At 39.0% G+C, this 17,042-nt stretch overlaps 1 protein-coding gene across 1 annotated transcript in view; it reads left to right on the top strand.

Annotated features, from left to right (window-relative positions):
* Positions 1-17,042, top strand: part of HSD17B12 (hydroxysteroid 17-beta dehydrogenase 12) — a 61,546-nt gene that overhangs the window by 28,726 nt on the left and 15,778 nt on the right. The window contains exons 3-7 of the mRNA XM_079952368.1: positions 1,569-1,644; positions 8,190-8,300; positions 13,192-13,256; positions 14,557-14,601; positions 16,549-16,583. Of these exons, the coding sequence (XP_079808494.1) occupies positions 1,569-1,644; positions 8,190-8,300; positions 13,192-13,256; positions 14,557-14,601; positions 16,549-16,583 (332 nt within the window). The remainder of the gene's footprint in view (positions 1-1,568; positions 1,645-8,189; positions 8,301-13,191; positions 13,257-14,556; positions 14,602-16,548; positions 16,584-17,042) is intronic.

Raw genomic sequence — 17,042 nt, 5'->3', positions numbered from 1 at the left:
GCAAAGTATAACCTGCATGGAAACACTGTTTTGTAACAGAGCTAACTTAGCATGGCAGTCTAACAATCTAAATGAATTCTGAAATGGCTCTGGTGCATGTTACAGTATCCGTTATTCTGGTCAGATGTGTATTATAGTTCATTACAGTGCTATTCTTCTATAAAACAAAAGGTGCCACAACTCAGTATGAACTCCTCCCTTGTTCTCTTATAATGACAAGGGTGCCCACCTGAGAGGTACCAGAACTGAGTTCTGGTGAATTCTGGCTGAAAAAAGCCCTGATTATATATAATGTGCATTATAGTTTGCTCTACGAAGACTCCTGCCTTGTTGTCTGGCTATCATATGAATACAGTGGATGCTTGGGTTGCGAACATGATCCGTGTGGGATGCACGTTCGCAACCCACGTCTGTGCACGCGTGGGTTGCGATTCAGTGCTTATACGCAAAGCGCAATTTAGCGCTTCTGCGCATGCACGACCGCCGAAACCCAGAAGTAACCCGTTCCAGTACTTCTGGGTTTCGGCGGTCCGCAACCTGAAAAAACGCAACCTGAAGCACTTGTAACCCGAGGTATGACTGTGTATGATTCCACCCATATTTGCAAGACGAGCATATTGCATAAAGCGAAAGAAAAAAAGAACTTTGATCCTTAAAACATGACCCATTAACAGTTTGACATCCTTTCCAATGTCTTCATTTGTGCTAGGCACAGTGTCTGCTTGCACATAGTACTTTGGATTCAGTGTTAAGGTTTGGCAGCCAAGTCAGGTAATATTTGTACCTCTGGATACCTAAAACCTCATCTGAGGATTAATGCCTGTGTTTACACTAGGAGTGGAGAACTCCTGGCCCAATGGCCACATTTGACTAAGCACTGGTCCCAGTTTGGCCCCCAAGGCCGATCTGATATATGTGATGTCAGATGTGGGGCAGGTAGAGATGCAGAAGGATCTGCTGCACCACCAGGTTCCCTGTGGAACTCAAGTTGGAGTTCCCTAATCCCAGCAGAAAGTAGGCTTGAAGTCACTATCAACTGATAGGTAGTAATTTCAAGCCTGCTGATCAGCAGCAATTCGAAGCACTAAGGAGGGTTCTTTGTAAAAAGTTCTAACAGCTGACACCTGATGTCACTATGACATCAGGTGGGTTGGTAGATGGGTGGCCCTTCCAACCTGACCAGTTTGGTTCTTGTGAGATAAGGATTTGCTCCATTGGCCAGTTCAGTTTCCCTATCCTGGCTCACACATTCACAAGTGATCTGGTTAGATCAGTGGATTGGTGTCTTTGAAGAGATCTAGCTCAGTGTCCATCTTAATTATGAATCTTTGCTCAGTTACCATAGATTACTAATTTCCTACTCTTTATGTCAAATCTATATTTGTAATTCCTTTTTTCTGTTATTTGTTAATCCAATTTGAGCCAAATACTTCCTCCTGATGGAGAGGAGATATCTTTAGATCTAATTCTGTAATTGAATTTCTTGTATAAATAGTGGTGTTGATCAATAAAATGCTACCATAGAGTTGTAACTGGCACTCTTAGACTTTTGCCCTTATTTTTTTCAGTTAGCAAGGCGTGGAATGAAGGTGGTTCTTATCAGCAGATCACAGGAAAAATTGGATCAGGTTGCCAAGGAAATAAGTAAGTAGTTTTCTGGTCTTTTCTCAACTAGATTATTGAGAGCTAAAACAAGGGATGATGGGATTCAACCAATGAGCCTCATCAGCAGAAGTCCTATTCATGGCTTCCCTGCCTTTCACCTGCCCCTCCAGATGTTGCTGAACTCAACTATTATGGTCAATGGAATTATGGGAGTTAAAGGGTAAGCAACATTTGAAAGCTAGGAGGTTAGTCAGCATTTACATCGGGTGGATCCAGTAGACATCGTGCAAGCACAAGCTTCCAAAAAGCCTTTTCACAGCTCAGGTCCTCTTATGAAATAAAAACTGGTTAAAGCAGAGAGTAGATATAAATTGACAGTTCTCCCAGTGGAGTTATATAATGCAGGGTTGGCAGTTCTGGACACCACACCTCAAAAATTATATTCTGGAGCTGGAAAAAATATAGAAAGGGGCAACAATAGGGTGCTGGAGCAATTCCCCTATGAAGAAAGGCTTCAGCGTTTTAATTGAAAGAAAGAGAGCACATGATAGAGGTGAATAAGACTCATTGAAAATATAGTTTTGCATTTAAAGCTGCCCATTTGTTGATGGACCTTAGAACCAGTAGAAGGTCCTACTGGAAAATTTAAGAATTGAACAGTATTGCACCTGTATATATTTTTCATCAGTTTTCGCATGTACATAAGCTAAAACCTAAAAGCACAGTAAAAATACCATGTAATCATTGTAAGTAGCTGAGAATGAATATAAGTTACGGTCTCCCCTAGAATGTAGTTGGCAGGAGACCAGTGCCAGAAATAAGGTGGTAGAAAATATTAGCTAGTTTATGGCAGGTTAAGTTTATTTCCAAAATTATATTCAAAACATACTTGACACACCACCAGGAAACACTTTTACTCTGCAGGAATAATCAGTTTGCCAGCTTTAATAAAACAGCAGTTAAATAAAGGTTAAATAGCAGTGTTAAAACGATCAAATACTCAAATCACACATACTGTTATATATACTATGATCAACACGTTTTCTAGAACTACCAAGAACCTGGGTGCTTGGAATCCCCCCCTCCCCGATTTGTAACCATTCTAAATTTTAAAAAAATACCCAAGCAGTGTACAAAATACAATAGAAAACATAATGCAAACCATAAAACAAAGTTAAAAACATAAATTGACAAGAATTAAAAGCTTCTGAAATAGAATAAACTAATTAGCATGTTGTTGAGTTTGGAAGTAGTTGTTGATTTCTTTGTAAAAGCAAAAAAAAACGAAAACGATATTGGAAGATGGTGTTCCCATCACCTGGCATTCAGAGGCATACTATGTCTGACAGTAGGAGGAGAACACAGCCAGTCTGGCTACTAGCTATTGATAGCCTTAGCCTTCATGAATTTTTCTACTTTCTTTTTAACCATCCAAGTTGGTGATCATCATTATTTCTTGTGGGAGTGAATTCCAGAATTTAACTTATGTGTTGCGTGAAGAACAGCTTTTCTTTTGTCTGTTTTGAATCTTCCAGTATTTGTTTTCTTTGGATGTCCAGAAATTCTTACATCTTATCCTACAGCTATTCAGGGAAGACCGGCTTGAGTTCTCTGTGATAATATATTATGTGTATAATATATATTTATAATAGGAAATGGGGGACCCACGCTTGATAATTCTAGGCAGAAGGTGAAAAGGGATGCATTCACATCAAATTCATATCACGAGAGCTTTTTGAAATAGAGCGGGGAAAGTTGTTAAAGAGCTTAAGTATTGTTGTACTTTGTATTTTGGGTCTATGGACCGCCCTCAAGCTGTGTGTGTGTGTTTCAAATATATAAGCATTAATATCTATGAGCTGTCCAACCTTTAAAAACAACAACCCAGAATAAGAGTTTTACAATTCTGGAATACTATAAACAGGTTTGGGGATGGAGAACTCAAGCAGCTATGTCTACATTTATGAAAGATCTGAAACCATCATTGTGGCCTTATGATGCTGGAAAGCTTTGTAGCCACCCTTTCCCCTCTGCCGTGTACTATTTCCATGGTGAGAGGTGGTGGCTGAAATAGAGAAAGGCCCTGCTGGCAGATTTTTTTAAACCAAAAAATCTACTCTGAGTAGATTAGTATTTTATTTCATGTCAAAATTGTATAAATTTGGGTTCAGGAAGAAATTTTCTGTCATGTTTGCAAGTGATAGAATAGAAGTAGGAGATGTCTTGTAGTTCGTGCTTTTCCTAAATTGTGTGAACCATCAAGAGTATGCAATTTCTTGAAAAATATGATGAGACCTCACACTTTATTGATACATACCCCATATCTTGTTTAAGTCTTAACAACAGTAGAAACCAATAAAACAATGAAATCAAGTAACAAAACAGATTGGAGATGATGATCAGAACAGAATCAGACAAAATATTACAAAACAACATTAGTATAATTATAGTGGTGGTAACAAATCTGTTTAATGTGGTATTACTTAAGAGTTCAACATGTTTACTAAAGGGAACTTAGTTTGCATTGGGTCTGTCATTGTTGTAGTAAATATATCCCCTAAGTCTTATTAAGTGCTAGTAAATGGGTGCACATTTATTCTTACCATAGTTTGAATTTTTATTATAAAAAGAGCTTGTCTAGCTACTAATGGACATTTTCAACAACTGTTGCTATAAGTAATGATGATTTTAAAATGCAGTGTTCGAATAAAGTATCCAGGTTTAAAACTGAGTTTAGCAATCCACTAGATTGTATATATGGTGCAATCTGTGCAGGAACCTCTGGGCAGGTGTTTGCCTTTCAACAAGGCTAAAAATAGCATTTATTACCATAAGCATGAGGAACACACTCAGACATGAGCAGCATCACGATAACCTTGTGGGAGAACTTGGAAATGAACACAGTATTTTTCTTTCCAGTGCCAAATCATTCAAACTACTGTAAATTACTTGAATGAAATTAATTTTCCCACCTGTCAAAATCAAGGTTTTTGCCATGTTTTCAGTGGATTGAAGGGAGGGTGATTCCTTCTCTCTGCTTACCCCATTCCATGTCTGTAGAATTGAAGCAGTTGTATCCTGTCAGGTATGATAAAACACAGCATAATACATATGTGGTGCTATTGAGTTTTTAAAGAGTTGCTAGTCTAGGAGTATATTTGCTGGAGTGGGTGTTGGATTGGACAGAGGCGTACCTACGCTTAGGCCTCTCAACTTTCCACTGGCTCTTGCCCACAGAGTGACACCTTTGTCACATGACTGGTGGAGCTCCCTGCTCCAGCTACTGAGTGGATGGTGCTGTGGTCTAAACCACTGAGCATCTTGGGCGTGCTGATAGGAAGGTCGGCGGTTCAAATCCCCATGACGGAGTGAGTTCCATTGCTCTGTCCCAGCTTTTGCCAACCTAGCAATTCAAAAGCACACCAGTGCAAGTAGATAAATAGGAATATGTTAAATCCTGAGCAGGCCCAATGTCCATTGTGTAGCTCCTTTGGGCTGATCATCCCAGTAAATGATATGAAATATTTGTTTCTCTCACTCAACTTGGCAACTTTACTCACTGCAGTACATGTGGGATTTTTTAACCAAGCCATTGATAAATTGTGCATTCATGGCAGAAACAGCTATGTAGCAGTGCATATTAATGTTACTCTTTTTCTAAATCCTGGATTATTTCTAAATCTTCGGTTATTACTTTTGCTAGCAGTAAAAACCTCAAGTATTTCATAACAAAGAAAGGAGAATGGGTAGTGTCCATTGATATATTTATCTGCAAATACCCTGACCGCAAGATTTCAAACATGAATGTGTAGTGATAGAGCAGATGTTGCTAAAAATAGCAAGCCTCCACCTCCCTTCACAGAGATGTTGAACTTGATTTTCTTCTGACGTGATCAGAAGACCACTGCTGCAGTAGGGACTTAATGCTATTTACGTCGTTATTTTGCATAGCAGCATATCCCTGGGGATTTATAAACAATGCAGCTGTTCTGAAAGATGAAGTAGGAAGCAAACAGTTGCATCTGCCATTAGGGATATTAGGAGGGGGAGGGGGAAGCAAGCAACGGAATACAATTAGGCTCACAAGTCTGCATGAATGCATAAGCAATTGTTTTTCTCGGGAAAAACCTAGGAATGACTTTGTCCTTTAAACTCACAACTATTTTTTATGAATTACTTGAAGTATTTTACCTTACCAGTGTCTGTTAAAACAATCACTTAGAATGAAGTAATGTGTAGGGTTATTGCATCTTTTATGATTTTATAATACTATGAATTCCATTCAACAGTTTGCATAACTGATCTACCACTGCCCCCATGTGCCTCTAAAAAACCCCTTTGGAGTTGAGTGGTGGGGGAAATTGGAGGGGGAAAGACCATGGAGGCACTGAAGGCAAGAACAGTGAGTTTGTTGGGAGAGAGAGTGGAGAAGAAGAGTGCATAGTGATTAAAGGGGTGTTGCATGGTCTGTACAATGAGAGAGGTGGGCTATTTTATCAGCAGAGGTCTGGATCAAGGTGAAAAGACTGAAGTGAAAATGATAGAGAATAAGCTTGCGGTCAAATCGGATGATTTCTAGAGCATGCATCATTTGACAAAGGCCACATGCTGACAACTTAGTAAGCCATAAACCAGGGCTTACCATAAAAGAGCAACTTGTTAGTGCACACTGCTGAATTGCTCCGGCTGCACTTTCCCCCTAGCATCTGTGGGAGCAATAAACTACAATCCTTTGTTAAAAAAGAACTAGCACTCACAACTTTTTCTCTTCAAACGAACCATGATATAGTGTGCTCTGGGACACATATTTATACTACAGGAAACTAGTATGTTTGCAACAAAAACATGAGGTGTGTAACACCTGAAAAACTAAAATACATACCCTACTGTTGTATGAAGGTAATACCATAGTTTCTTCAATGCCTAAAAATGTTTCAGTGAGGAATAACTCAGCTTCCTGAATAGAGGAAACAAAGGGGGGTGTCAGCAATAAAACAATGGTGGTACCAGAGAATATGGAGGATACAGAGTGAGAGGAATACTTAGAAGAAAATAAGTTCAGTGATGGATTATTTTGTGTTTGAGGCAATAGTGAGCCATCCATCTGTCCATGAAGAAGGGTTGAGTGGGGGAAAGTATGGGATAGAAGCAGAACTTGGTGACCTGTGTATTAGTGGTACTGAAAGTCAAAGAATTTGCTAGTCTTTCAGTGGCAGCCACAGAAAACACAGAATCGTTGTCTTTTGTGGCCGCAACTGAGGCAGGGAGGAAAGCAGATAAAACTTTTTTCTTGGTTAGATGATGGATACATGAATGAATAGTGACACAGGGAGGAAGAGAACCCGCTAAGCACAGTTTCTCAGTGGCCTACACCATAAAGGAGAAGTTTAGATTTTCGTCCCTTCAGTTTCAGAATTGATGCAGACTGTTCAGTTGAGACCCAAGAAAACAAGGCAAGAATTACATTCTACTTATAAGAATTGTGGACAGCTGTCTCAATTTTGTACCATTTTGTTCAGTCTACAAAATGGAGAGATTCATTTATCTCATAGGGTGGTCTGACATGTCTGTTTGTTTGTTTGTTTGTTTGGTTGGTTGGTTGGTTGGTTGGTTGGTTGGTTGGTTGGTTCTAAGTCTCTTTGGGTTGCCGTGGACAAGATAAAGTTACTAAAAAATTTAATTTCATTGGGGTGTGAGGAGCCAGAGAAACTGAGCTGGTGGAGGAAAGAGTTGAAATGGGTGGAGTGATAGGAAAAGGAGGAAGCCCTTAGTTCAGACTTTGCTGAGGGGTGGGGGCTGGGAGAGAAAAATTATGGTCTTTCCCGTTTATGGACTTTGACTCAGTCTATCGCCAGCATGTAGCTCTTGACAGATTACTTCCAAGGGAATGCGGCCCTTAACATTTAAAAAAAATCCACCCCATAAAGCTTTTCTATGCGATATGTCTTAGGTCTTCATAAGACTGCGGTTGTATGGAAGATTTGGCATACGATGCAGTATGTCCTCCAAATAAGGTTGCACCTTCTTGCAAGCAGTTTCTGTAATCAACACTTAACATTTTTGATCCGCCCCAAATGACTGCGATAAGGTACTGCTTTCTGTAACAATGTGTTGGATCTCTCCTTACATACACTTAAGTTCCTCAGAATGCTTAAGCCATGTTGTTTGGAGGAGCTTTGGATTATGTGAACATACTTAAGAGTGACATACTCTTATCCCTGTCACTAACAAACACTAGGAAACTACTTTTAGTGTCTGAAGCAGCTGAATATTTTGCTCCCATTGGACAGTGTTTTAAACACAAATGACAAATCTATGCAGTATATTATTCCTTCACAAGGATGCTTATGTTGGAACTTCGTTTGGACCAGTATGTCAGATGGATCATTTAAAATTGGTCTTAATGGCAAAAGACTGGTAGTTTCATTCTGGTAAGAACAACTTTAAATGCATGCCATGTGTTGATGATTAGTTTATTTGACCCATTAGGACTTAACAGAAGAGGTTTGCATTGGGATTTTAAAGTTTTCCATGTTTGTTGTAAAATAATCCATGCTTATATTTGTGTGTGTGCTTTATTTCAGGAGAGCGGTTCAAGGTGGAAACGAAAACCATTCCTGCTGACTTTGAAGATCGTGAATCTATCTACAGAAACATAAAAGCAGGCCTGGAAGGTCTCGAGATTGGTGTCCTTGGTTTGTATCTTACTCTTATTTCCATGTTATTTGCTATGTTCTTGGAATCTTTGCTCCCAAGGAAAGTAGATAAAATTATTCAGTTCATAGCAACAAGTCATTTTGGAATAAACTTTGAAGCCTCTGTCCTTCATAAAACAGTTGTTCAGAAGTGGAAGAATTTGCACTGTTATCAAGAGTAGCTTATCCTACGATAAAGGTCACCTCTTCTCTTATGTCCTTCATGCTTCAGACATCTATCTAGATATCTTTGTTTTTTTTTTAATAATATTTATTAAATTTTAGTTTAACAATAAAATACATAGATAATAACACAATCTTTTCCAATATCCACATTTCATATTCATCTTTGAACTTCCTCACAACCCTTGTTCCTGCTTTCTAAACTCATAAATTTTATCAGCAAATTATTAACTTGGTTTAATTCATATAATATAATTTTCCAATATTAATATCTCAAATTTTGGGATTTAACATACTCTTATTAAAACTTAATCATAAAATGTTACTTGTCCAAAATTTATCTTTTCGTCTTCCAATTAAATTTAAATTTATGTTCTTTATAACTAGTTTGTTGAAGCCATGTTTTTGCTAATCTTACATCTTAACATTCATACAATTTACAATATTTTTGTAGATAGTCCTTAAATTTCTTCCAGTCTTCCTCCACCAGTTCTTCTCCCAGGTCTCGGATTCTGCCAGTCATCTCCGCCAGTTCCATATAGTCTATCAGTTGCATCTGCCATTCTTCCAGTGTGGGTAATTCTTGAGTTTTCCAGCTTTTTGCGATGAGTATCCTTGCTGCTGTTGTAGCATACATAAAAAAGATTCGATCCTTCTTTTGCACACTCTGACCAACAATGCCTAAGAGAAAGGCCTCTGGTTTCTTAAGGAAGGTATACTTAAATACCTTTTTCAGTTCATTATAAATCATTTCCCAGAAAACCTTCACTCTAGGGCAAGTCCACCAGAGGTGAAAGAATGTTCCTTCAGCTTCTTTACATTTCCAACACTTATTGTCTGACCGGTGATATATTTTTGCTAGCATGACTGGGGTCATGTACCACCTGTATATCATTTTCATAATGTTTTCTTTCAAGGCATTACATGCCGTAAACTTCATACCGGTGGTCCATAACTTTTCCCAGTCAGCAAACATGATGTTATAGCCAATGTCCTGTGCCCACTTTATCATAGCTGATTTAACCGTTTCATCCTGTGTATTCCATTTTAACAGCAAGTTATACATCCTTGAAAGTATCTTAGAGCTGGGTTCTAACAGTTCTGTTTCTAACTTAGATTTTTCCACCTGGAATCCTATCTTTTTGTCCAACTTACAAACTTCTTTAATCTGAACATAATGTAGCCAATCTCGCACTTTATCTTTTATTTTCTCCATACTCTGCAACCTCCAGTTATCTCCATCTTTTTCTATTATTTCCTATCTAGATATCTTTGTAGTAGTTTTCTTGTATTTTCCAGCATGGTGAAGTTCAGGTATTGAGGCTAAAGCAGCTTCAAAGCTTAACCTCTTCCATTTTGCCCCTGCCTTCTACTGCATGTGTGATTGCTTAAATATGGCTAATAATATAGAGTCTAGGCCCCAGACATTTTTTCACCTCCTCAGTCAGAGATTAGTATTCTTGTTTAGTGGGTTAGATGGTTCCTTTAGGATTGGAGGACTTTCATAGAAGTCTTTCTTATTGTTCAGGCTCCTGCTTGTCTTGCACTCTTTATTCTGAGCCATATTAAGGAAATCTCTTCAGATACATTTGAATTCCAGTAATGTGTTGCATCTCCTTTCTGACTAGAGTATATCATAGAATTATAGAACTGGAAAGGGACACCGAGGATCATCTAGTCTAACCTCCTGCAGTGCGGTAATCCCATATGGGGATCGAACCTGTGACCTTGGTATTATCAGCACCATGCTCTAAAACCAACTGAGTTATCTAGTGGTTGTATGAGTGGTAGAATATATGTAAATCTGCATCCACGTATTCACTCAGTGTTATAGGCTAGATTTTTGCTTCTGGAAATGAAACATTTTGCAGAATATGATCAAATATAGGTGATCCCAGATTCATAAGTTATTAATTTGTTGCATTGGAGACTGCAACTGCAGAAATGATATTACTGAGGAACAGCAAACTAGTTTATATTGTTCACCAACTGGAGGAAAGACTGGGAAAAAATAAGTTGGTACTCCTCTTCCCTTGGGCATTGATTGATCTGTTTCTGCCCTGCCACCACAAGGTCCCTGAAGTGAGAAGTGCCCTGCTTACATTAGCTGAAATCAATTTCCATATCTTCCATTCATCTGTTTTGCTGACATTTGGCTACTTAAATATTTCATCGTAATATGTTGGAAAGTTGCTATGCCATATTGACTGGAGTTCTAGACTTGGACTACTTCCAAGTCACTTCTTCTCAGCCCAGCCTATGTCATAGTGACATTAAAATGGGATAATGCCCTGCATGTTGCTCTGAGATCATTAAAGATTTACTTGCCCACCTACAGTGTGAGAACATGCCAGGAGCAAATGGCAACTGTTTGGGGGATACTTTCAATTCAGTAGGATTATCAGCTTAAACCAGGACTCACCAAGTGCAGGATCTCCTCTTTGAGGATGTGTATTCATAAGACTATTTTTTCTGAGCGATTCATTGTATTCATACCATGCAACTTTCTCCTGCAATGCCCAAACTGGTCCCCCACTTGACTGCATGGCAAATGGAAGCCATAGCAGACCAGTACAGATTTCAGTTGCTCCACACAAAGTTAAGTGCAACGCCACATGGAGTGGTCCTATACCATACTGTCAGACAGTATATGCATATTGAATTTAGGAATAAAGCACCAGTAAATGAAGCAAGAGAAGGTCACACTAGCAGTTAAAATTAATTTAGATTTTCCCAATTCTCTCTGCACTTTGGGAGATGATGGGAGGTTTTCCCTGATACATTGGAGTGTCTACTTTAGTGTAAGCAGTAAGTCTGATAATAAAACCTGGGGACACTATATTGTGCCTTTGAAAAATTAGATTTAAACAATGCTCAGTAAATTTCATATGCTGCCAAATGATTGGGGATGGAAGGAGGGGTACAATTTCACAGACATGAAGGGTATGAAAACAGCTTTATGGAATGCTTTCATTTGTTGAATCTGTGTATAATGTACCTCAAAATAGCACAGGAGCAAGCAAACCTATTCAAAAAGCCAGTAATTGTTGCTGAAAACATAGAATGCTTAATGTAATAAGAACGCTATTAATGAGGTTTCTCCTGCATTATTCTTTCACTCTACCTCTTCATCTACCCCCCAACATTCTTTATGAATGGTTTTCAAAGAACTAGTGTGGTGTGTTGGTTTATACTGCCATCTAATGTACTGATGATGATCTGACTTGGGACTGATGTAAGAATACTGTCCCTTTGCAGGTTACTTTCTTCCCAAAATGACTCACTGTGTCATAAATACCTACTCTTCCGCAGTCATTTCTAATGAACAGAATCACAGTGGATGCTGTGATACAGTTTATGATCAGAAACTTGGAATGTTAATTTCTGATAATGAAATAAACTATCGCTTGGTATCCTTGCAAGTGTCGAGTGGAAAGTTTATTGGCATTGGACATAATGCACACAAAAAGGCAAAACAAAGATAAAGGCATTCTATGAAGAAAACTTTGCAAAATGGAGTAAAAAAGTAGAGATCAACTCTTCTGACAGCCTATTATTATTAATATTTAAATCTCTTACCCTCCATCATAAAAACATTCTAAAAAATTGCACTCACAGGAGTAGGGTGGGTGCTGAAAATATTTATCTTGAGTGCCAAAGGTGCATCTTCAGCATTCAATGGGAACTATATAATAACTATAAAATAGATGCATCTCTGTGGGGAGTTCCACAACTTAGCCACACAGAATTCCTTCCCTCTCCTGAGCCACCGCCATCCTGAACCTCTGAGGGCACTGGAATTACCAAGAAGGGCCCATTTCCTGCTCAACATCCAAGAGGGCCTGTAGGGAAGGAGGTAGTCTTTGAGATATTTGGAACATAAGTTGTTTAGGGGTTTTGAATACTAAAATGAGCACCTTGAAATGGGTTCCAAAATGTCTGGTAGTCAATGCAGCTGATCTAAAATAGGGATTATACGAGTTCTAAATCGAACCCCAGCCAGTAATCTGGCTGTTGCATTTTGGACCAGTTGAAGTTTCTGAGTCCTCTTTAGCACCTGTCTTTCCAGGATTCAAACACAGTTTATTGGCCCTTATCCAGTCCATCACTGCATCTAGACACCAATTAAAAGCTTTCACAGCCCCTCCTGATTCAGATGTTATGGAGAAGTATGTCACCAGCATAATGGAGTTGCCTTTAACAGAATAAGTTAGGGGTCAGCAACCTAAGGCCCATGGGCTGGAAGTGACCCACGGAAATCGTTTGACCGGCCCACAAGCCACCCCCCGAACCAAGCTACCCGCTTGCACACTGCGTTAAACCAGCACTGCGCGGGGACTCATTTTCATGGCGCCGAAAATCGCATCTGTGCAGATGTGAAAAATTGCGGGCGCTCACGCAGTCCGGTCCATGGAGGGATCTCAGTGGGACTGATCCGGCCCAGGCAAGATAAACCTTGCTGACCCCTGGAATAAGTTATGTTGCCTCTCCTTTGCTGTTGTTCAGTGATCTTCTGTGTCCACATTGTTGATATTGTAAGAAACTCAGATGAATTTATAATCTGAAGTATCAAGAGTTTTCCCACCAGGAACTGAGAGTCTAGGCATCAAGTGAATTCAGATTATTTAAAAGCTGAATATAGTGATGTACACATTTCATTTCAGAATGTAATACCTTGTGTGAACTTTTCCTTCTATTTCCCCCCCAGTAAATAATGTGGGTATGTCATATACTTATCCTGAATTCTTCCTTGACGTTCCAGACCTAGATAAAGTAAGTATTGTCTTCTACTCTTGCCCCTCTTTTAAATTTTTAAGATAGACTTGTAAAAAAATAAGCACAACTTTGGATGTATTTCTATAAACATGATAAAAATAAGGTAGAATATGGTAGCAAAAAGAACAAAGATTTTTCTATGCAGTCTCATAAATAATTGAATACTAAAATTGAGGTTCACAGTGATCATGTAATCCAAACACAAGGATTTAGGTTGTTGTCACAACCCAGTCCCATCTCCTAAATACTGATAAGATGGTTTTAAGTTAAACTTACTTTTGCATATCTTTTTCTTAAGGTGGTTAGGCAGGTTTCCTCTCAATTTTATTAAGGTATTTATTTTGATACAGAGGAATCAACAGTTGAGGCTACCATGCTAGTCACTAAGACCAAAAATTGACCGATTTTGTGTTTTGCAACTACCGTATTTTTTGCTCTATAAGACTCACTTTTTCCCTCCTAAAAAGTAAGAGGAGATGTGTGTGCGTCTTATGGAGCGAATGCAGGCTGCGCAGCTATCCCAGAAGCCAGAACAGCAAGAGGGATTGCTGCTTTCACTGCGCAGCGATCCCTCTTGCTTTTCTGGCTTCTGAGATTCAGAATATTTTTTTCCTTGTTTTCCTCCTCCAAAAACTAGGTGCGTCTTGTGGTCTGGTGCGTCTTATAGAGCGAAAAATACGGTACTTCATGTTTAAATTATCTTGACTGTTTTAACTGCTCATAAAATTTGGAATATTAGTGCCATGCATTTCACATAAGTGAGCAATTCTGGGTTAACCATAGTGCTGAATGGGTTTTACTGCACCATGCTATCAAGTTGATAAAACCTATTTCCACCCACTTGGGTTTTCCTTGGCTTGGTTTGACTAGCAATAAGCCAAAATATTTTCTCAAAACTTGAGAAAATACAGGTTTATTTCTAGCCACTCAGAGATAAATCAGAGTTTGCTGAGATTTGTATTATCAGCCAAGAAATTATGAAGCTAAGGAGCATCTTTGTCACAATCTCTTGTCCAGTTCTCTTCCTTATCACATGAAACAGTGTAAGTTATTCAATAGCATTTATTACCAGAGCAAAGGTACTTATTCTGCATACCTGTGAAGTGTTCTATATTGAGTATAGCTGATGTGATAGTGGGAAACTTTTGTTTTATTTTTAAAATTTAACAACTGCTTCTTCATCTGACTTAAGTAAATAAGCACGTCATACATCTCAATTGCTGCCGTTTTTGTTTAAATCAGGAATTTATGGTATCCTGCTATAGTGCCGTATTTCATTGGGTTTTTTTTCTTATAGACAATTGACAAGCTGGTGAATATTAATATCATATCTGTGTGCAAGGTAAGTGCCACCTTGTGTAGATGTGGGGGGAGAGGATATGGCACCTTTTTTCTATTTGTCAGTATCAAGTAATTCAGTTGTTTGTCATAAATATCGTATTCATCCATGCAGTCTGCCCATTGTAGGTGCAGTTTCACACTCCTGTTTTGTCAGGTTGTTACAATTGCTTGCCTGGAGCAATAGCTTCCACATAAGTCTGTTTTCTTTAGTAGCCTCTGGAAGTGACTCTGCAGCTGATAATAACACAACTTTCTCTCTCAGAATGCTCTGGGACGCTATAGGGAAACATCAGTGGTGGCTGTAAGCAATGGTACACTCAGAATGTTACTGCTGCCTGCCTATCAGGGTTCATCTGAGGGAATCCACCAGAGAGCATTTTGCTCTCTGTAGCCTGCTCTGGTCCAAAACTATTCTTTTGTTATCCACAATGCTCATTTTTTAAATAATCTTGGAGTTCTGAAAATTAGTTATAATTTCTAAAGCACTATTCCTGGCATCTCCCCCGCCTCCATAGAAAATGATGTTGTGGAAGGAGCCCCACTGATTCACATAAGCACATCACACCAGTGCAAATGCTCACATCTACTGACTGTTCTTGTATTCAAAGAGCTTCAAGCATGTGGCCTTTCTGAGATGTTTCAGGTGGACACTGCATATGAAGTGGTCATGAGCTCTTGAATGCCCTTGCAATCACTATGATTACATGGTTTGTCCCATTACCACATGAAAATGCTTAACTGAAAGACTGTAAGTGATAGTTAATAAAAGCAGGAAATACCTTTATATTTGTCATATTTAGCTTGGATTTAATTCTCCAAGGTCCCCTGTTTCTGTTATGTTTGCATCGTTATCCTTTCCTCCATCTCCAAACACAATGGTATAGAGATGACAGCTTTAAAAAAGAAGTTTATCATAGCAATTATAAAAGGTGACATTAGGAATAGCGCTCCCAAAATGTAAATTGCTATACAAGTTTGTACATTGTTGCAACTTCTGTCTGGCATAGGTCGTTTTTCATTCCCGCTTTACACATTATGATGAGTGTGACTCAGCAAAAGTCACCGATTTACTCCATGACGGACCCAGGACATCTATATCCTCCAAGGCCATCTCTTGGCAAAGGAATTGTGTAGGATAGGACATTATGCAAAATGTGTACAAAATGGCTGTCCCCATTCTGCTTCAATTATGACACCAATGATTTGTTTAGACCTGGCGCAATCCATTAAAAAGAAGCAGCATTGTAGCCAGACCACTTCAGTTCATGTCAGCAAGATTTGCCCGTGGCTCACAGCCATTAAAGATGATGATAGAGGCCGCATTGTGGATTGCATTGCTTGTCCTGTTCTCACACTTTAGCATACTGTGATGCTGGATTTTAGAATTGGTTGGTGCCTATTAAGAAGAATCACAGAATCTAAGGTAGAATGGAGCCAAAAGAGCATCTATTCCTCTTTCTACCTTAAATCACAGTACCATACAAACTTCATGATAATCCTCACAAAACTTCCACTGTCCTTATGCCATCATTTGAACTTTGTGGTATGGTGGTGGCGTAACTAGAATTCTTGTACGTCTACCAGAAATCAGTGCCTAGAATCAGTATTATGAGGTATTTGACTGTAATTTCACCAAGATGGTATTTAGAAGCCCCTAATCAGTGGTGCTGTAGCAGTATAAACAAGAAAGAAGAGCAGACTACCGGTGTATGCTGTAACAAGTACAGATGATTTCATCTGATTCACTGCACATGCTTTGTGCAAGAACCAAGTGACACCAATAGAATAAAAATATGCTGCTTCCACAAATGAAGGCCTTCAATTCTCCTAGACTATTTTGAGGTGAAGAGGTGTTGGTTTCTTTATGAGGAGGCAGAGAGGCTTCCCTCAATCTGGTGTCTGCATCCCACTCAATCACCAGGTTTTTGTTTCTTATTTATTTTTTCAGATGACACGATTGGTGCTGCCCAGCATGCTGGAAAGGTGAGTCACACAAATACTATCCAGACAGTCATCATTATTTATAGGGGAGAATCCTTTCTTTGAAAAATTCATTACTATGACTAATCAGCCTGGCCTCCATGTTTCAGTGGCAAAGTAATGCCGTGTGAGTCATGGTTCTGGGTGCATGAATCATCAGACGTGGAAGCCTATCTCCACTTGATTCCCTTTTTTATTTTCCCTTTCTCCTTCACTGTTGTGGTGATTTCTTTTAAAATGGAATTTTAAAAAACCCTTCTGACTCATCGGTGTGAACTCAACAACCTGCAGTTCTGTGGGGGTGGCTGTGGTTACTGGGATGTTCCCGGGAATAACCTTCTTAAAGCCATTTCTGAGAGGCACGAGAAGCAAAATGGGTATAGAGAATAAGCTCTAGTTGTATTGCAGGTGGCAGATTGAGGGAAGTGTGCAAACAAAAGCAGGAAGCTCCTGGAATAACAT

This window comes from Podarcis cretensis (genome assembly GCF_951804945.1).
Source record: "Podarcis cretensis genome assembly, chromosome: 1".
Lineage (NCBI taxonomy): Eukaryota > Metazoa > Chordata > Lepidosauria > Squamata > Lacertidae > Podarcis > Podarcis cretensis.
The sequence above is the reverse complement of the archived record's forward strand: the minus strand, read 5'-3'. Positions and strand labels throughout refer to the sequence as shown.